This window comes from Equus przewalskii, chromosome 6, assembly GCF_037783145.1.
Source record: "Equus przewalskii isolate Varuska chromosome 6, EquPr2, whole genome shotgun sequence".
Classification (NCBI taxonomy): domain Eukaryota; kingdom Metazoa; phylum Chordata; class Mammalia; order Perissodactyla; family Equidae; genus Equus; species Equus przewalskii.
This window is the reverse complement of record NC_091836.1, coordinates 20,673,567-20,696,395: the sequence shown is the minus strand read 5'-3', so window position 1 is coordinate 20,696,395 and position 22,829 is coordinate 20,673,567. Positions and strand designations below refer to the sequence as shown.

At 37.0% G+C, this 22,829-nt stretch overlaps 1 protein-coding gene across 3 annotated transcripts in view; it reads right to left on the bottom strand.

The window, feature by feature from the left end:
* Nucleotides 1-22,829, bottom strand: part of SIK2 (salt inducible kinase 2) — a 121,191-nt gene that overhangs the window by 87,463 nt on the left and 10,899 nt on the right. For all 3 annotated transcript variants that reach the window (XR_011540844.1, XM_070623090.1, XM_070623091.1), the window contains exons 2-3: nucleotides 21,253-21,369; nucleotides 18,305-18,368 (exon numbers count right to left, since the gene is read on the bottom strand). Coding sequence is in view for 2 of the 3 variants with exons in the window: in XM_070623090.1 (XP_070479191.1) it covers nucleotides 18,305-18,368; nucleotides 21,253-21,369 (181 nt within the window). In the remaining variant the exon portion in view is untranslated. The remainder of the gene's footprint in view (nucleotides 1-18,304; nucleotides 18,369-21,252; nucleotides 21,370-22,829) is intronic.

The window sequence follows — 22,829 nt, the reverse complement described above, 5'->3', positions numbered from 1 at the left end:
ACAGCCTGCAGATATTATCTCTGCTTGTTAATCATTGTCTATTTTTTTTCTGATTTTCTACAGAACTTCTCTTGTATTTTCTAACAGCACTCACCACATACATATTATAGCACAGTTGTATCTTTAATTCTTCCTCCCCCTCAAATATCTAGATAAGAAACAATAATCACTTCTGAATGAAGAGCCAAATAAATGGTTCATAATGGGATAAAGAAGCAAAGACAAATGTTATAGTATTTAATGTTTATTTTACCAAAAGTAAAGCTAGATATTTATTTTAACCCCCCCCCCCCCAAACCATGATATTTAATGAAAAGCAAATCTATTTAAAAATGGTTGAACATGGACAGGATCAAAAGAGATTATTCTGCCTGTTTCAAGATGGCAGACTGAGAACTGCCTAGTTTTCCCCTCCCACATCAAATCCTGGAAATGACAGAAAATTAATTAGTGGTCACAAAAACAAAAAAAATCAAAGAGCTAGAAACGGGGAATATTCTGTCATCTACAACAGACTAAATCAAACTAAAGAGGAAAATCACAGACTAAGATCAACGTGGATCTGCAGAGGTAATACAGATATAAAAAACGGCAACAGAACTACCAGTGCTCTATGCCCAAAGGTGGAATAGAGGAAGAGAAAAGGGCCAAGGGGCAGTCAACAGCATTATTAGTTAGAACACCACAGTGGGTGCAGCCAAGTCAAATCAGCCCGTATTCATCCACTGCACAACACCCCTGGCAGTGAGAGACGTTACTGAGTGCCTCCTCCCAGGAGGGAGCAATGTGTATAAGATCTTAAAGAGACAGAGCAGTGTCCTGGGTGGCTGGTGACACCTAGAAAGAGAGGGAAGTGTTCATTCCCAGCAGATCAGCCACCAGGATACCTAGCCCAGAAATATTTTCTACTCACTCCTTCCCTCTCACTGAAAATCGAGTGAAAACTCCAATAGCAGGTCTTAGCCCTCTTCCCAAGTATGCTGCATAAATAGAGTCAAGACCGAATATGACAAAGAATTTCCATTATAAAGATGAATATATAATCAAAGAATGAGCAAACTCTCGAGGAATATAAATCTCATTTAAGGCAGAGAACAAGCTCAACAAATGAAGAACCCACCCAAAGAAACAATATAAACTGGAATAGGATTTAAAAATAACTATGTTGACTTCTTCTAGCCATAATGTAGTAACAGAAACCAGATGTATCCTTCATTTAAAACAATTAGAAAATTGGGCAAAACATGTAAAACAACTGTGTTCAGACACTGGGCAATAGGCAAATAGGACAGTGATCCCTGAGAGAGGGTAACCAAATGAGGTGAGGCCTACGACCTCCTGGCTTTCTGTCTGGAGGCACATTCTGGAATTCACAGCAGGGACAGAGATTCCAAGCAAAGCATGGTTGTCTTGCAGAGTAGAGGAGACAAATTAGAATTCAAGAGGTCTGAGGTTTCTGGAAGATGTGGGGCAAAGTTCTGGAGAGAAGGGAGCTACAAAAAAAAAAAACAAAAACTCACAAATCTTCATAAGAGTGCCATTAATTCTTTGCTAAATTCTAAGACGTTTGTGCACGACGAAATTCTACAAGGCTGGGCAGAGAACAACTAGGCTGCCACGAGCTGAATGGTTCCCAAAGCTCACGTAGGGCTGAGAATCATTCAAATTTCCACCAACTAAAGGGGAGAGTTCTCATTGATCATTCAAAGCATTCAGCAGAGACCTTAGAAGGACCACACCTTAGTAGTGAGGCCAAGCTATCGCTACTGTAATGGTTATACTCTAACACCCACCCTAACAAAACTTGAAAAGATCAAACAGAACTATTAAGTAACTTAACTGCCTACCAAAGCTCAATACTCTTTAAAGGAAGACAACAAAATCCAGAGACTTGACAATGTAAAGTTCACAATGTCCATCATCCAATAAAAAAAAGTATTAGACACACCAAGAAGCAGGAAAATGTAACCTATAACCAGGAGAAAAACAGACAATAGAAACAGACTCAGAAATGAGACAGATGATGGAATTATCAGACAATGGCATTAAAAGAGTTATTATAACTATGTTCAAGTATTTAAAGGAAAATATAGTGAGGAGAAAAAGAGGAACATTAGAGATAAATATATGTTTAATATCTTCCCAGAAATAAGGGAATATATCACATCGAAGAAAAAATAGGAAATGAGAAAAAGAAATCAATGAGAGAACTTGGAAATAAAAAGTCTAATTGTTGAAATACAAACTCAATCAACTTGAGAAACCTGAAGCCTCAGCAATGGAAAATACTTGACTCAACATAATCTACTCAGCAATGGAAAATGCCTTGACTCAATATAATTTATCCAGCAAACCCCCCAAAGACTCAGGAAGATGGCACAAGGAGCTCTGAAAGTCTGCGTGAATGAAGCTAAAATAAGGGTGATCCATTGAAGATGTTTTAAGAAGTGGTTCAATTCCCAGATTTCATCTTTCATTCTATGTAATTGGGTGACTGCCCTGACTTCTACTCCAGTAGAAATCTAGAGGCTGTGTCTCTTGAGAGACTGAAACAAAGGGTTTCTAGACTTAAGGATCCTAGGCACAGTTGAGGACAGGGATACCACATTGAAAACAGGGAGATTAAGTAAACAGGCATATTTGATGCTGACATGCCTCAGCCTTCCTTACCCATGAGGCCAAAATGGCAACCAGGCCTTTACCTTCTGGGTAGAAGACTGCAATAATCTTCTCCTGGGACTCTATCAACTTAAGAGTAAAGATACAAACATTGGGAATCTCCAATAAAAGAACAGTAATATCATTCCCATAGTAAAATTCATAGCTGACAAATCCCATCCACTCCTGGCTTAGTTTACAGTCAGTTTCTTAGTACCCAGTTTCTTAGTTCCTTGCTCTTACCTAGGAATTGACAACCAAATATGTCAGATAATCATCTAAAGAAACCTCCTAAGATAAAATATATAGACCAAAACATACTCACCAATAGTAAAAAGAAAAACCAACTTGGAGGAAAAAATAGAGTATGTAAAGAGAAGAAAATATAACAAAATTATTGTTGTTCTCATAGAGCTAAGACATTGTAAAACTATCAAACAAAAATGGGTGTTATTTTAAAAGGAACAATCAGGGAACAAAATAAACTCATAGATTTTAAAAATATAATAGCAGAAGAAAACTTGGAAGGAAAAGTTTATGAAATACCCTGGAAAGCAGAGCAAAAAGACAAGAATATGGAAAAAGGAGAATAAAAAAGAAAAAGTTAGAGGGCCAGTTGAGGAGGGTCAATATCTGAATAGGCATTTGTGAAAGAGAAGACAGAGAAAATTAGGGAAGGGAACCATCAACTAAGCAATACAAGGCAATTTCCTAGAACCAAAGGATATGAGTTTCCAGACTAAAAGGGCCACCAAGAGCCCAGCACCATGAAACAAAACAGACCTACACCAAGACACATCATTGTGAAATTTTAGAACACTGGGGACAAAGAGAAGATCTTACAAGCTCATAGACAGAAAACAATTTACAACAAAGATTCAGGAACTGGATCACTTTAAGCTTTTCAAAAGCAATCCTGGAAACCACAGGACAATGGAACAATGTCCTCATTATTCTTAAGGGAAATTATTTCCAACTTAAATTTCTATTTCAAGAGAAACTATTAAGTATTATGGTAGACATGCAAGATCTCCAAGCACACAAGGTATCAAAAAATTTGCTCTTATATAGCCTTTCTTCAGGTTTCTGCTCAAAAATCAGAAAGGCTTTCCTTGACAACCTTTTATAAAAGAACAGTCTTCATCCTGGCTTCCCTATCCTCCTTACCTTCTCGGAAACACTGACATTGTACATTTTCTTTTAATCCCCCGCAACCTGAAACACTCTCCCTAAAATGTAAGTCCAAGAGGGCAAGAACTATATGTTCACTGACGTGTTCTGAGCACCTAGAACTGTGTCTGATATACAACAGACGCTCAATATACAATGTATTGCTTTGATAGAAATAAAAAATAATTTTACAAAAATAGACAATGAGCAACTAGCACAAGCAGACTATCTATTCATGTACGAGAATAAAATGCAGACATTTTCAGAAATAGAAGGTCTCAGAGGTCTCACTCAGAGACCTCTTTCTGAAAGCAGAAAGCATATTCTCCAAAACGGGAAGAAAAGATCATTTCCTGTGTGGACTATGGTTTTCCCATTTTATCCTAAGTAGGAAATCTATCCCTCTTATCACCTTAATTAGCAGATAAAATCTACTTCTGATTCTCCTCTTTCACAAATAAAGAAGTAGCTTTCTCTGAATTAATTCAGTCTTATTGAAATTCCTTAACACAATGATTCACTTAATAGAAATTCATTCTGAAAGAAATAGAAAACACAGACTGTCAAAAGCCTCACATTAATAGAATTTGGCTGGGTATGGTTATGGCCAAGATCAGAATAGCTGATGCTTCTCTCTCTCCCTTCACTGTAGCCTAGCTGCAGCTGCAGCTGCCAGACATGGGAGAAGCTCACTGCTCACAGCACAGAATGTCAGCTTTGAACCCTAACTAAAGGCAGGCTGCCAATAATCAGCAGGAGATAGCTGAAATTAATATAGAAGTTAACAGGAAAACTGGATTGCTTTTCAGAAACTTGTCTATTCAATTAAGGCCTATTATGCTTATATTTCCAAACATATGAAGCTTAAAAACTATTTAATCATCTCTGACAAATCCATTTCATTCATCAAATGTTCAGAAACTAAACTGTTTCCTGAGATTTACAGAATCAGCCTTTTAGACCTAGAAAACTGACTGTGAACTCTTCTAGGGCAGTGGTCAAGTCACTCATTTCTTTCTTTCTTTTAAATCCCCAGCACTAACCACAGTATCAAGCACATAGTACTTAACAAGCTCATACAACCTCCCCATTCTTAGAAGACTCTGAGGTTCAGATATGTTCTACTGCTTGCCCCAGGATGTTTATATTAGGAGTTAGATCTAGGGCTAGCACATAGACTTTACTCTGGATTTTTCTTTTAACGTCTGACTCAGTTTAAACAAAGGTGAGGGGGAGACCAACAACTTTGTGAATCATGAATCATGCTGGTTCTTTGATGTACTTACTAGTCTCCCTAAAAGTTAACTAGAAAGATTTACAAATAATCCAATTAGATCTGACCTCTTCAACAGTAACTATGTTATACGTGTCTAACAAAAATTCAAAAGGAAAGATCTTAAATTTTCTATCCAAGGACAGTCTAATTTTATCCGCATGAATTCAACATTGGCATACCTCTTCTGAAGCACATACTAATTTACTATCTTTCTACATTGACATCTACCATCCTCAGACATGCGAAAGCAACATTCGCCTATACATCTGCACAGTAGATTATGTTCAGTTAATAAAGCTCATCAGACATGTGACAGGGATGTGACTGGAAAGGTAGATGGGGCTGCATCATTATACCAATTCTATACTAACTTCTGACTTTATACTGAAGGCAATGGGGAACCACAGAAATACTTTAAGTAGAAAACTGACAAGCATCAGTCTGCATTTTTGAAATATCATTTTTGACAGCAACATGGAAGACGGATTAGAAGAGGGACAAATCTGGAGGCAAAGAGAACTTAGGCTGCTGAAGTAATTCAAGTGAGAAACGATGAAGGTCCAAACTAAAGCAACTAAAGCAAGAAATTGGAGAAGTGAGGGCAGATTTAGGCCGTACTGCAACTGGGACCCTCGTTAATAATTTAAAAACTCAAAGAATTAAAAGTTAAATTAGACTCATACTGGTGTTATAAAGTAAAACCTTCAAAGTTTACTTAAATTCATAATAAAAGGCCAATGAACAACTTTTCCAACATTACCATTACATTACATGCCATTAAGATAGTAACCAAAGGCCACAAAAATTGTCCCATAGGTGCTCTGAGTAACCAAGCGTCTAAAGGTATTTTGGCTAAAACAAAGCCCTTTTTCAATCACCACAGCCAGTATCCTAATATGTTATCATTGAAAGGGAAAGACAGGAAATGAATCAATAAACGTCAAGCACATGCTTGGCCTGGAAAGACACAGCATATCAAGGAGCAGAAATCTGAAAACAAAGGCCCTGGGTAATTTAATTACCAGGCCGGAATCTGCTGACTGCCGGTTTAATTGTTTGAACAGTGCCCAAATTGTCTGACAAGGTGACCACCCTAAGATTTCTGCACCATTTACTGCATGTGAGCACACGGACAAATATAAGAAATAGTTCTAAAGAATGTAGGAATCTTGAGTAACTTTCATTAATCATACCTATGATTTCAAAGGAAAATTTTAGAGTCAAAACCTTGTATTTATAAATAACCCAGGGCTCTTTTAAGCAAATTCACTTGCCATTACATACTCCATGCTGCCAGATCAAGAAAATAATGTTCTTCAGAGATGAGCACTAACTGCTATATAAGAATTGGAAAACAAAAATTACTCAGATTAAATTTATTTGCTCGTCTTTACCATTATACTCTGAGAGGGTTATTTTAGGCAGGTGTGGGAGTTGGAAAAAAGAATGTAACTGTAGGGTGGTAACTACCAGTAAGTACTCAAAAACTGCTCAGAACACTAGAGGAAGCCAACTTTCTCCCTTGATTCAGTTAGTATTTCCTCATTCATGTTTATCTCCTGAAGAGTAAACCAACAGAAAACCCCTTTCAAAAACTGAACAAAGAAGTACCTCAGACTACTTAACCTGGCAGCGTTCTCCTGTTGGCTTCACTTAGTAAATAAGGTGTATAAAGCCAAAGGAGACTATTACACCATTCATCCAACTGACGTTCATAAAATGCTGCGTATTGTGCTAAGTCCTCGGCAGAAGCTTACAATCTAGTAGAGATAAAATGATGCACATGAAGACGTTAAATAACAAGGAAAGGCAGCATGTAGACAAATTCTAAAATGAGTTGTGCAGGAAAGAGAATTATAATGTTCTCATAAGAGGAAATCAATGTAGACAGAATTGAGAAAGCCTATTGAAGAGATGAAGCTTCAGCTAGGCCTTTAAAGAGGAAACATCTGAATGCGTAGAGTGCCAAGGGCTTTCTAGGGCTCCAGATCAACATGAGCACGGATTTGGAATCAGACATTTACATGTTCTATTTTGAGAACCAATATGGAGATCAGCCTAATTACGGGTTTTGTGATCATCAGATTAGATTTGGTCATTAGATTTGGTAAGAAATCTACTGGCCAGTTTCCAAAGTACTGAAGACAGGGACTGGAATGGTTCCTACTCCCGTTTCGAGATAAGGAGGAAATAGAGGACCAAAGCAACATAAGAAGCTATACCAAGAATAGTATACCCACCAGAGTGGACAAAAGTGTTACATGCTTTGCCTGTGTCTAGTTTTAATGATAACATTAATGATATCTACCAAGATTCAATTCAATTAATTGACACGCATAAGGGGATGAGGAGAGGGTAGAGAATCCTCCAGGCAGAAGAAACAGTAATGAGTAAAGTCACTGAGACAGAAGAAGCTTGGCAAATTCAAGGAAGTTTAGGAAGGCATACAACCATTTAGTGCAGTGGAGTCAAAAGCCCAGGCTCTGAAGTCAGGCTATGGCTTCAAGCCTTGGTTATGCCTCTTACTTGCTTATTTGCTGTGTGACTTGGGCAAATCATTTAACCTCTCTATTCCTCAGTTTCTTCTATTGTAAAATGGAGATATTAATAGTCCCTATCTTATAAAGTTTTTAGAGGATGAAATGACACAGAATATGTACAGGACTTAGCACAATACCTAACACATTAGGTAAGTGTTCAAGAAATAATAATCTTTATTGTTACTGTTTTTAAGGCTGGAGTGTATAGAGTGTAGTCATCCTTGTCAGCCTTGTTACCTGGACTTTATTCCAAAAACAATGAAAGCCCCTGAAAAGTTTTAACAGCTTTAGTTGGATTTTTGTTTTAAAAAGATGGATTACTTAGTACCTCTTATAAGAAACCTCCAAAAGAAAAGTTTATTCTAGGATTTACTGCCAAGAAAAGTTTGTTTTCTTTGAGGAATAGGTACATTTCTTTCTCCTAGATAAAATTCTGTAGCACTATATCTTCTTTTCACTTTGACCGCCAGAAAGTTCAGAGCCAAACCTGAAGCTCTTAGGCCCTTCCTGCCTGCATGTTTGTGTTCCCACCCTCACCTCCCGTGATTGTTTTCTACTCTTATATGTATTTTCTGAGTCAGTTCTTTCTGATTTATATTTTAGAGCTATTGTTTTTGTATTTTTCTCCTTTAAAGAGACTTCAACTATTTATGGAATGAGGTGCAATCTAATTAACCAAACAAAAATAAAGGGCAGAAAGACCGTAGCCTCATAACGTATGAATCATGCACTGTACATCGCTCCCAGCATGCCTCCAAAATCACCCTTTTGGCATAAACCTAGACAGATAAAGCAAGAAAACCAGATGGCACAGGAAACCTCTCTCTGTGCAAAGAAGCAGCAGATGAGGAGAGTGCAAAGAACTAAGGACTTTCCTGAATTAGCAGGGCACAGTTAGGACAATCAGTGCCAGGAGCAGGAGAGAACCTGAAAGTGGCAAGCTGCTGGGAGGTTACATAGGGCTCAAGGTTAGAGTTTTTATTTTTTGTATATGAATGTTTTTCCCGAAAGTACTTCACCCTCTTTATAACCTTCAGTTGTTCCACTGTTCTATTTTCTCAACTCATGAGATCCCTCACTTACCTCCCTCCTGAACTTGGATCTTGTGGTCGGCCACTTCAACTCTGATCTCTCTGGCCACAGCAACTCCTATATGCATTTGACTTTCTACCATTCCAATCCCCAACCTGAGTCATTCATACTGTCTACTTTTTCTCCTCCTGGGTTGGAAAGCACTGCTGCTGACTGTGCGTCTACCGGAGACTCCCTCACTGCTAATGATCGACGCTTTTCTTCATCCCTTGACTATCATCTGAGCAGCACCAGCTGCTCTAAACCTTTCCCCACAGTGCAGTGTCTAATGTACTGCTCTTTCCCTGATGTCTCATTTGCTACATCACGGAATGAATTAAGTCTCTTCTATATTAACAAATTCATCTTCCTTCTATTTCACCCCAAAGCACCTCTGTAGCCATATCCTCACCATGAGCTCTAATTCTGTGACTGTACTTGGGCATATCTTCTCAGAGAAGGAGGAATTCCTCTCTTCTAAGCTAACCATTCCATCTGTGCTTTTGATCCCACTGCCTCTTGTCTACTCTGTGACCCTGTTTCACCAACTATCTCTGCCTTCCTGCCTGTATTCTTTTCGTTTCTAGCTTCTTCAAACACCAAGACCACCACCACAAACAAAACCATGACACAATACTGAATTCTATAGACCCTAATTATTCCTCAGTTCTTTCCTTCTCTTCTCCTTCTACCTTGAAAACCTCAAAATAGTTTTATAATACCTTTCTCCCTTTCCTCACCAGCCATGTGTCCATAACTCCTTGAAATCTGGCTTTATCCCCAATTTATTGAAAAGTACTCTCTTCAAAGTCATCTGTGATGTTGTAATGACCAAATACATCCCCCTTCATTCCAAGCTCCCTCCCCTTTGGCTAATCAGGACAGAAACTTTTCTTATTTCTCAAGATAACTCTTCTACTTCACCAATTCCACTTCTGCTTGCCTTCTAAATGAAGGCAGAATCACAACGCACTTCTTAGCCTTCTTCTCTGAGATCTCATTATTAATTACAGATTCACTCATCACTTCTGTGCAGATAATTCCCAAATCTATACCTCTACTACTGAACTCTTTTTTGAGAGAAAAGAATTTATTGAAGGATAATTTATGTACAATAAAATGCAGATTCCTATGGCGTTACTTAGATGAGATCTGATAACTGTATACTCTGTATAACCACCACTCAAAACAAAAAAAAAAACCCATTTCCATCACCCAAGATAGTTCTCTCTTGCCCCTTTCCAGACAAGTCTCCTGTCTCCCTAGAAAGAGTGAAAAGAGACAACCCCTTTTCAACTTCTAGTACCATTAATTAGTGTTGCCTGTTCTAGAACTTCATGTAAATAGAACTAAACAGTATAGACCCTTTTGTGTCTAGCTTCTTTCCCTCAGCATGTCTGTAAGATGTGTTCGTGTTGCTGCATGTATGAGTAGTTCACTCCTTTTTACTGCTATGTCGTCTTCCACTGCATTACTATTTTTCAGGATACATTCTCCTATTGATGGACATTTGAGCTGCTCCTGCTTGTGAAAAAGGTTGCTATGAACATTCTTGTACAAGTTGTTTTATGGGCACTTATTTTAATTTTTCTTGGGTAAATACCCAGGAATGGAATTACTGGGTAATAGAGTAAATATATGTTTAACTTTGTAAGAAACTGAAAAACCGTTCTCCCAAGGGGTTGTACCGTGTTACACGCCCACCAGCAATGTATGACAATATTAGTTGCTTCATATCCCCACTAACATTTAGTACTATTGGTCTTTTAAATTTTAACCATTCTAGATGATAAGCAATGTTATCTCACTGTGGATTTTAATCTGCATTTCTCTGATGACTAATAAGGTTGAGTAATTTTTCATGTGCTAATTTGTCATTTATATATTTTCCTTTGTGAAGTGTCTGGTTCCAGTCTTTTGCCCTTTGTTAAATTGGGTTGTTTGTCTTTTATGTTGAAGTTAAGCTGTCTTTTGACTGTCATTTGCTTCCATATCTTCAACTGCCAACAGCTCGTATCAAACTAAAAGTCCTGATGTTATCTCCAACAGCACATTTAAAATCTAATTTGTAATTTTTTAATTAGGAACCAGACCTCTTTATTGCTGTTAACCACATCACAAATATTCTTCCATCACACTTGCTTTAAATCCTAACTCAATGTTTTCCTCTTGACAATCAATAAGAATTCTTGGAAGGCAGTGGAGTATAATTATTAACATACAGGCTTTGAGATTGCATGGTTCAAATCTGGACTATGCCACTTATTTGCCGTGTAACTTTGGACAAATTACCAAATCTTTCATTGCCTGTTTTACAAGGTTTTAGGATTTTAAATTAAAAAATCAGGTAAAACCCTTTAAATAGTACCCAACAAAAAGGGAATACTCAATAAATATTACTTATTATTTTTAGAATGGAAATACCTTTTGCTTAAAATTTTTCTCAAGATTCTAACAACTAACATCTTTTTTGTGTGTGTGTGTGAGGAAGATTAGCCATGAGCTAACTGCTGCCAATCCTCCTCTTTTTGCTGAGGAAGGCTGGTCCTGAGTTAACATCCGTGCCCATCGTCCTCTACTTTATATGTGGGATGCCTACCACAGCATGGCTTGCCAAGCGGTACCATGTCTGCACCCGGGATCTGAACCGGTGAACCCCAGGCCACCGAAGCGGAACGTGCGCACTTAGCCGCTGCGCCACTGGGCCGGCCCCTAACAACTAACATCTTAATCTAGGCATTCAGCCTCTTACCCCTAGACAATCAAAATAGTTGCCTAATCGGTCACTTTCCTCTTCCTCTAATTCAGTCTACACACCCCTGCTGGATTTATCTTCTTAAAAAGCCCTTATACACAAGATCACCTTTTGGCTCACAGATGTCCATTCTAACAAGTAATCCTAACCCTTTATCCAAACACTCAAGGTCTCCCACAACTGGTCCTCACACACCTCTCTAACATGCGTCTCTTACATATAGAAGCAGGGAAAGAATTCAAAACATATTCAAGAAATTATGCCTAAAATAGCATATTAAAAAAGCCTGAAGCAGCAGTTTAAATATATTACTTAGGGAAATGGAGGTAAATCTAAACTAATCAGCTAAAAGAAGAAAGTGGGTGTCTATGATGAAGGAAATAGGAGTGGGAAGGAGGATGGGAAATCGATATTTTTGCGTAACAAATCTTACGGTTATTTGACTTCTTACACTAGTACACGTTTAACTTTTGTAAAGATAAAAACTTAGAAGACAGAAATACGAAGATCAAGAGAGACAGCCAGACAGACAGAAAGAAAGGGTAAAAGAAAGAAATTAGATTATTAACTGAAGCAGACAGCTTGCAATTTGGTTGTCCATACCCAAGATAATCTGTAGACCTATGTAAGGAACAGTTGGGCACATCTGTTTACTTAGTGGAGCTACTCTACTTACAGCTTGAAGAGTCTGGATTTTATCAAGTAATCAATAGGAAGGTTACTGAACACAGTAGTAATATAATATAAATCATATTCAGGGAAGACTAAATAGGAATTATACCCGGAATGTACTTGACTAGAAAAGAAATAGGAGGTGGTAAAACATGAGGTGTTTACTAACTGAGACATGAGGTGATAAAAGCCTAGATCAGGGTGATGACTGTGGAAACAGAAGGATTTAATTTCAAGTCATTTTTCAAGAACACAGAGTATAATCTGCCGGCCAACTAAATATAAAAACTAAGGGAATGAAAAAAAAAAGGAACACAATGCCCTTCAGCACAGAGTAGGCACTAAAGGAATACTTCTAAAGTCAAAGAGTAATTCCAACGTTACAAACACAAAAAAATAAATCCTAATATATATTTCTTAATACATAGTTCAATGCTGTTTATGTGGTTCTTTTTCATTTCAAGTCTCCAGTTGACTTAAAACATTTTTGGCTCAAAATTCGCTTAAAATCGTATGCATATTTTTCACTACTTGATTAATGTTCCATGGACTGCAACTTCTCACTTCTATTTCACTATCCTCATGGCTGCATGTCAGAAACTGGCTGTCTACCAGACTGTTCTTTGCTTGTACCTACCTGAATCTATAGTTTACTGTCTTATCTTCCATATTTAACCTAGGTATTTTACATTAAAAATAAACTTTATACATTAAAAATCCCCAAATGCTGCTTCAATTTATATAAAACAATATGATCCAAACTTTTATCATCAAAGGTCTTAGCAAGAAAGAGCAATTTAGAACATTCTGTTTTCATACAAATGACACCTAACAGGTAACAACCATTTCTAGTTTACTCATACAACGATAGCCTGAAGCTTTAAAAATATTCCAGTGGGGAAAGACTTAAAAATCCTTTCCTTGAACCCACTGCCCTTCTCAACTACTTCCCCATTTCTTTTCTCCCTTTTTGCAGCAGAAATCCTTGTAAGGTTGTCTCTTCTGCTCTCTCCATTTTTCTTTTCTCATCTGCTCTTAAAACCCTTTAGTCTAGCTTTTGGCCCACCTGCTCCACCAAAACTGCTGTCACCAACTGCTAAATACAATGGTCAATTGTCATTCTTCATCTTCTTGATCTATCAGCAGCACTTGACACAGATGTTCACTCCATCCTCCTGAGGACACTTTCTTCACTTGGCTTTCAGGACACTACATTTTCTTGGTATTTTTCTGTCTCCTTTGCTGGTTCCTCCTCTTTCCCCAAACTTTCAACATTTGAGTGCCTTGGGGATCAGACATTGGTCTCTTCCTTAACCATACCCACTATTTAGGTGGTCTCCATCTGTCAAGAAATCCTACTGATTCTACTTTCAAAACGTTTCATGAGTCTGATCACTTAGCACTATGAACGCTGTTACTACCTGGTCTGAGCCATCACTCTCTCTCACTGCAACAGCCTACTACCTGTTCTCCTTGTTTCTATCCTTGCTCATTACAATCTCTTCTCAATACAGCAGACAGAATGATGCTTTTAAAATGTTAAATTAGATACAATCACTTCTTTGCTCAAGCCCCTCTAATGGTTACCTAATTTTATTCAAGGTAAGAGCCAAAGTCCTTATAATGGCCTACAGAGTCCCCGAATATGCCCCACTCCTGCCTCCCATTTACCTTCTGACCTCATCTCCCACTATTCTGCCTCCTTGCTCACTCTTGCTCTTCCCTCTTGCTTGCTTCTCTACCAGTACACTGGCCTCCCTGCTGTTCCTTGAATACACCAAGCACACTGCTGCTCCAGGGCCTTTGCATTTACTCTTCCCTCTCCTGGATCACCCTCTTTCCCCCCATCTATATGACTGTGCTTTCTAGTCTTTGCTCTAATGTCAGCGAGGGCTTCCCTGACCACTCTATTTAATACTGCAATCAACACTTTCACTCCCCATGTCCCGTTCCTTGCTTCATTATTTCCATAGCACTTATCACCATTTAATATACTACATAATTTACTTATTTTGTTTATTTTCTCTCTCCCCACACTAGAAAGTAAGGTTCAAGAGAACAGGGATTTTGGTCTGTTTTCTTCTTTGCCATATTTTTTTTGGGGGGGAAGATTAGCCCTGAGCTAACATCTGCTGCCAATCCTCCTCTTTTTGCTGAGGAAGATTGGCCCTGAGCTAACATTCATGCCTATCTTCCTCTATTTTATATGTTGGATGCCTGCCACAGCATGGCTTGTTAAGTGGTGCGTAGGTCAGTGCCTGGGATCCAAACTGGTGAACTGCGTGCGGGCCCTTGAAGCACAGCACATGAACTTAACTGCTACATCACCACGCCAGCCCCTTCTTTGTTGTATTTTTTCCACATAGAACAGTGTGTGACACATAATGGTTTCAATAAAGACTTCCTGAAAGACTGACTGACTGAATGAATGAATGAATGAGTGAATATAAGAAAGAATAGGAAAGAAAGAAGGAGAAAGGAAAAGAACAAAAAAAAAGAAGAAAGGAAAGGAAAGGATGAAACTTGACAAAGCAATGCAACAATTAATATGGTGTAGCCAGCACTGTAAACCAGATTTGCTTGGCTTCAAAGCCCATATCATTCCCTTATAGCATCAGTTAAGAAGCTTCTATTTGAAACAAGTATCTTAAGAGTTTAAGTAAGCTCAATAAACATTAGCATAAAAAAGGGAAAAAAATAAGTAAAAGAAGCAAGCCAACTATCTTTCTTGAAATACAATTAGAAAATTATTCAATCAGAACTATTTATTTAGAATTCAACCATAAATAATACATTTTTCAAAACTACAGAAGTGTATATAATTCTCTGTTTTTAAAATAACTAAAATGAAAGATAATTTTGAGAGGATCAGAAACTTCTACTTTTGACCAAGATGGAGTAACAGGGATCAGATATACTCTCCTGCCTGAAACAACCCACCCCCAACAAACAAAAACAGACAAAAATATATGAGACATTGCTTATAAGACAGTGAACATTAGGCAAAGAAGGAGAGTGATCCCCGAGAGACAGGAAATAAATTAGGTGAGGCCTGTGAATGCCCTCAACTAAAGCCTTGAGAGTGTCTAGGCTACAATGTAGGGAAGGGGAACCCAGGCAGAGCCCAAGGAAGTCCCTGAGTTGAAAAGACAGAGCTGAGAGTCTAGGGAAAACAAGGTAAACAGAGGTCACAAAACAGACTACGAGAGAAGGGCTACACACAGAAAAATCTCCAAAGATCTGCACAGGGCCCTCCTTGGACATTCAGAATATCGACTGGCACACACGTGTGAGAAAACTACCTGAGGCCACAGAAAGAACTGTCTGACAGGGTTAGAGAGAACAGTGCCCAGCACCAGAAACAGCACCTGCTCCTACTGGCCAGGCTAAAAAACACCCAGGATTCATGGGGCATTTGGGTAGAAAACTCCAAAGTGGGACATAGTTAGACCTAGACTGAGCACTGCTCCAGTCATAAAAGGAAGACCCAAATAGATCAAACTATTTCCAAGTAACTTAACTACATCCCAGAACAAAGATCAAGACAAGTTATAGGAATATAAAAATATGTGGCAACCAATAAGGTAAAACTGACAATGTCTGGCATCTGATCAAAGACTACCAGGCATGTAAAGAAGCAGGAAAATATGACCAAAACTGAGGAGAAATATGAACCATTCAAAACTGATGCAGAACTGCTAGAGATGTCAGAATTAGGAGACATGGACATTAAAAATTTTGTGTTGGTTTTTTAAAAAGGCCCTAATCAAGTTTATAGAGCTGAAAACTACAACGTCTAAGATGAAAAATACATTGGATGAGATTAATGGTAGATTAGATATTGCAGAAGAAAAGATTAATGAACTTAAAGCCACAGAACTAGCAACTATCCAACGTGAAATATCAAAAGAGGAATTTTTTTTAAATGGAAAAGAGCATCAGTGGGCTGTGGGACAATTTCAGACAGCCTAATATATGTGCAATTGGAGTCTCTGAAGAAGAGGAGAGATGGGTGGGCCAGAAAAATTAGTTAAGAAAATAATGGCCGGAAATTTTCTGAATTTGATGAGAACTGTACATTTACAGATCCAAAAAGCTCAATGAAGACCAAACATAAGAATAATAAAGGAAACTACACAAAGGTACATCGTAATGAAGCTTTTGAAATCAGTAACAAATGGCAAATCTTAAAAGCAGCCAGAGAAAAAAGGCACATTACATGCAGAGGACTAAAGAAAAAGATGGTAGCAGATTTCTTGTCAGAAATAAAGCGAATGAGAAGACAGTAGGACAACATCTTTAAAGTATTGAAAGAAAAAAGTCAGCCTAGAATTATATACCCAGTACAAATATCTTTCAAAAACAGACAAAATAAAGATTATTTTAGACATACAAAAGCTGAAAAATTTCAGCACTAACAGACTTGCACTCCAAGAAAAAATAAAGAAAATCCTTCAAGCAGAAAAAGAATTATACCAGATGAAAATACGTATCTACGTAAAGAACAAAGATGAAAACATGCATCTACTTATGGGGATATAGCAATGGTAACTCCAATGGAAAATATATAAGATTTTTTTTTGAAAGATTTTATTTTTTCCTTTTTCTCCCCAAAGCCCCCCAGTACATAGTTGTATATTCTTCAGTGTGGGTCCTTCTAGTTGTGGCATGTGGGATGCTGCCTCAGCATGGTTTGATGAGCAGTGCCATGTCCGCACCCAGGAAACCAACGAAACAATGGGCCGCCTGCGGCGGAGCACACAAACTTAACCACTCGGCCACGTGGCCAGCCCTAAATATATAAGATTTTAAAAAAATACTGAAATTCCTTTAAAACATAATTAACTTCTTAAACAAAAATAATGACACTGTATTTTATGTTTTATAAAATAGGTATAAGTAAAATGTATGACAAGAACATAAAGGCCAGAAAGGGCAAAATAGAAGTATATTATTTTAAGGTTCTCATCCTGCATGTGAAGTGGTGAATATTCCTTGAAGGTAGATTGTAAGTTCAAGATTTGTACATGAACAGTCACAGCAATTCATGTATAATAGCTAAAAACTGAAACAAACCCAAATGTCTATCAACATATCAATGGATAAGCAAATTGGCGTATTTTCATATAATAGGCTACTGCTCACAATAAAAAGAAATGACACATGCAAAAAAATGGATGAATCTTAAAATAATTATATTGAGAGAAAGAAGCCAGACAAAAAAAGATTACATACTGTATGATTATATTTATATAAAATTCTAGAAGACACAACTAATCTATAGTGACAGAAAACAGGTAAGGAATGGCCTGGTGGTGAGGTGGGGCAAGAGAAAGGGACACAAAGAAACGTTTGGGAGTGATAGATATCTTGATTGCAGTGATAGTTTCTCTCATATACACGTGTGTATGAAAACTTATTAAATTATACACATTAAATATGTGCAATTTATTCTACGTGAATTATTCTTCAACAAAGCTGTTTAAAAAATAATTTTGGACTTAAATTTAGGTTAAAAAACAAAAATATTTAGACTATCTACAGTGTTCTGGCTCCACAGAGTAAAAATAAAAAAGGTGAAAGCTAGATTTAATATTTATAATTTTTAAGGGTTAGAATGGATCATAGAAACCAATTAATCAAATACTTTCTTATCAGAGATAAACGAACCAAGTCCTGGAGAGGTTTAGTGACTTGCTGAGGTCTTACAGCTATAGTTAATAGCTTACTAAACTGTCAGATCCACAGTGGCAGAGACTGTGTTATTTAGGTCACCACTGTATTCCCTAGACCTAGTACAATGCCAGACACACAGTAGGAGCTCAAGAAATATTTGTTGACTGACATTTCCCCTGGAAAGAAAGGTGAAAAGGAAAGAAAATCTCCCTTGCAATATGACTGAAAGCCTTTCCCTATCTTTGATTCCCCAATCTCTTTAATGCAAATGAGAGAATTAAGCATAGCTTCAATATCATAAAATATAAGAGAGTAAATCATATTCCATATTTTTAGCTTACTGGATATTTTATTATATTCTAATGCTTACAAACTTCTAATTCATTTACCAACTCTTAAACAAGTAGAAGAATTAACAGAAAATACTCCATTCATGAAGATTAATGACGTTTTCAAATTTAAAAAAATTTAAAGAAAAATACTTACCAAAAATTTCTCCATTTTTGGCATATTCTGTCACAAGGTACAACATATTTTTGGTCTCCATTACCTATTGATAAATAATTCCATATTAGTCTGACAGGAAAGGACTGCAATTTACTATAACATTCTATGGAGTTATCTAAATTAAAATGAATAAAAGTATCAAAGTTATGAACAATTCAGAAGACGATGAAGTTTACAAGATTGACAATACCCTCATGCTAACACTGTGGTGAAAAATCTCGATCCTTGCTCTTGCAAGTGTGGCCCATGGACCAGCAGCAGAACCAGCACCTCCCAGGAATCTGTCAGAAATGCAGAATCTCAGGCCTCACCCGAGACCTGACACAGAGTTTACATTTTAACAAAAGCCCCAGGTGACTGCTAGGCTCAGTTGTGAGAAATACTAATATAGGTTAACAGGAATTTTGAAGACTGCCTTTTCACCACCTTCTCACTGACTTTTCTAGCCCTGCGATATGGTAGACTCTGTGTAAGAAAAGAAAAATAAAAGAGAAATCAGTTTATCTGGCCTGGAGCCTAGCTAATCTCACACAAAATGTGATATTCCTCCTACTATACTTTCATATTGCTACAAAGTATTGTTATTTTAAAACATTGTTCAAAAGCTTTTTCATAACTCCAGTGCTATACACTTTTATTTAAATTAGTTTTTCTAGGTTCAAAGAGGAAGCGTGTCATTGTCACAAACATGATTTTTCTTTTTTTTAAAAAGATTTTATTTTTCCTTTTCCTCCCCAAAGCCCTCTGTACATAGCTGTATATTCTTTTAGTTGTGGGTCCTTCTAGTTGTGGCACGTGGGATGCTGCCTCAGCATGGTTTGATGAGGGGTGCCATGTCCACGCCCAGGATCCGAACTGGCGAAACCCTGGGCAGCCGAAGCGGAGTGCGAGAACTTAACCTCTTGGCCACGGGGCCGGCCCCACAAACTTAATTTTTCAAACTACTGAACTGAAAGGAAACTAATTTATAGATTCAAAATGAGTGAGTTTTAGATTTCTTCTCTGTAACACTCTTTCTCTTTCTACTTTCCTGCACATGCTAATAATGTAAAATTTAACTGCTACCTACTGAAAGGCTGAAAACTACTTTTGCTCTAACATATAGGTTTAGGACTATCCCCTATCAGGCCAGAAAACTAAGAGCTACCTACAATTTGGTTCTAAACAAGTCAAACAGTAAATCAATTTAACTGATTATTTTGTTCAAATAAAGATAGAATTATCATGTGAACCACAGTAGTTTTAACCTCAGGTTGGCTCACGGTTCATTAGAGACTTCTAAGGATGTGATTAGTTTTTTATAAGTACCCTCTTTAGGAATATTAAAAAATACATAAATGAAGCTTAAAAGGAGAAATATTCTGATATAAATTTGACCTAAGAGGCCCTCTGCGTTTTTGAACTTTAGAAATTGTTCTGAGTGGCACACCATAGTCTCTCACTCTTAGCTAATGGTAATGCTAATGGTCTCCAATGGTCTCCCCACCTTTTTAACTGCAAACCTCTACCAATAGAAAGTTGTTTAGCCAAGTATACATATGAATGCACATATGCATACCCGTGTATATATACACACACATATGTACATGTATTTATGAATATATACATACAGAGACACAAATTACATATTTGTGCCACTGTGTAAATATATTATGTACATTAGAAAATGCCCACAAGAAGATAAATATAAAAAATAAACATAATCAGAAGTTCTAATATTTTCCTTTTTATACCCCAAAGGACACTTGTGCTAACCATTTGAATGCATTCAGTGGTGTGCTAGCACTAGCTTTGAGGAAAAAAAAAGGCCCTGACTTGTAAACCAATTGTAAACCAAATTTATACCACATTCTGTGGTGTAAATACACCTACCATCACTGATTTTGAGCTACTAACACGATGTTTATCAGCTTACAAAACTTCTGAAAATTTAACAATCAGCTCTCACAAACCAACATAGGCTGAGACCAGCATACTATTTGGGGCACACATCATACTTTGCAGATCAAAGTCACAGGCTGGCATATTGTAACACTGTAGTTTAAAAGTAGTTTTCCGTGGGCTGGCCCAGTAGTTAAGTGCGCACGTTCCACCTCAGCAGCCCAGGGTTCGCCGGTTCGGATCCCTGGTGCAGACATGGCACGGCTTGTCAAGCCATGCTGTGGCAGGCGTCCCACATATAAAGTAGAGGAAGATGGGCACGGATGTTAGCTCAGGGGCAGCCTTTCTCAGCAAAAAGAGGAGGATTGGCAGTAGTTAGCTCAGGGCTAATCTTCCTCAAAAAAAAAGTAGTTTTCCAAAACAGAAATTCTACATATCAATGACTAGAAATGTAAAAAAAAATGTTTTGTAGTAGATTACCATTCTAAAACATGAATTACTCTCTAAAAATCTGAGAAAAATCTTACTTTTAAAAAATATGCCTTACACTTGAAGTGGGTGCAGTTTATTTTACAAAAACTATATCTTAATAAAGTTGATTTTTTAAAAAATGGCTCATTTGCTTTATCTGATAAAATAACCCAAACAAAATATAAGATTTGGCTCTAGGTACTTCAGAGCATGCCACTAAGTCATATACTATTTTAGCCTTTGTATTTCATAAAACACAAACAGTATATTTTTTAAATAAGCAAAATTGCTGTATCTTCATTAATGGTACTGTCACCAAACCCAGCAGGTTTAAGCAGGGTGTCATAAATGCCCAACTCTAAACTTTTTAAATAAATAACTGAGTCTGAGCGAGAACTTAAAATTAAGCTACTAGTAGTTTTTGATTTCCTAATTTTAATTTACATATAGAAAAATGGATGTACTGAGCTTAATAAAGGCATATAATTATCTAACTAACATAAAAGAGAAAAACTATGATGCAAAATAGAGAAGTGGAAGTGAGAAGCAGAGAGAGGTAGAAGGCTGAGTCATACCTGATAAAGTTTGATTATGTGAGGGTGGTCTAACATTTTCATTATTTGTACTTCTCGGTAGATTTTCTCAAGGTTCACTGCATCCAGCTGAGATTTATCTATAATTTTTATTGCCACCTGCATCCCAGAACAAATATATAAAATTAGTACACAATGGTTAACAATTTCCAGTTAAGAATCTTTTCAATAAATGACAACTGAGACTTGGCTGTAGGCTCCTATGACGATGATGATAACTAGTTACACCCAACGCTCATTCATTCATTCAGTAAACATTTCTTCAACATCTACAACGTGTAAGGCACTGTGGTGGATTTTGTTTGAGAGTGCCTTCAGCCTACTAGGAAGAATAACCCTGCGAAGTTACTTTAACAAACATATTTCTCGTTCAGTAGAACTATAATGCCTTTTTACTCCATTTATAAACTGAAGAAATACAACGTCAGCAGTTTCAACTAGTTATCATCCCACTGCAGAGTAACTATAAACATATGATCAGACAAGTAGAAGACAGTTTCTGTTGTACTGAAACACAATTTTTCTAGAAAAGCAAGTGATGCTTCCAAAGACTACAGATGTTATCTTTCTGGGAAAAAAAGCTAAATATAAAGCATTAAAATCCATCTACATGAAAAAATACCAATTGGATTAAATTTCATTTTAAAAATCAAAGTGCAAAAACCTCAAATGTTAGTATTTACCCTAAATTTTGACTTCCTTAAAGGAATTTGATTTCAAAAAATGTGTCCTCTGCCTGTCATAACGAGATAGGAACCCAAACCACTCCAAGGGTAATAATTTGAAGGAACTGCATTTGAAGGTGAATAACTAGGTAGTCATAAATCAAAAATCAAGTAGTTTTTTCATGCAACCAAAAAGAACTAATTTTTTAAAATTACTAGATATTTGGTTAGGAAATAAGCCATTCTGATTTACATAAAATTTTCAGATAATTGGGAACCACTCAAACTTAATTATAGTAAGTTCTGAAGAAACTCTAAAATGTTCTTCACATTCTACCCAAAAGTATTCTGAACACAACTGTCTTACGCTGCTGTTTCAGGGTAATTTTTAATATCAATTGTTGTATGTGCTATAAATGTTTAATACTCCTAAAATGTATCCAAGAAAATAGGACTTAGCTTGTCAATTCACCTAATTCCCTCAGACTTCTGAACAATTAGTTTTTTCTTCTCTCCTTACGGCTGCTGTGTCCTTTACTGTTATCTCTTAAAGCTCTACTGTAAGGTTTCTCTCTCACTTTTCTCTATTTTTCATTTGCTGTCTACAGCTTGTTTCCTGGTTTGAATTAATTGTAACCCTCATAATAAATCAAGCTTCTCAGAGGAAATCAGATTACTAAATATAATGCTTAAAACTAAATTTATTGCCTAAGAAGAAAGAGGGTAGCTCCTTCTCTAGGCAGTAGAGTGCGTAGGTTTTGTGATAGCTATTTTCATTCTGTTTGGTGGTATTTTATGTATTTCCATAATCAAAATATTTTAGAAACTAAAAGGTGCTATACTTTGCCTGATACGTAGACTGATTAATATCGTACTTGCTATTTGAGGACCACT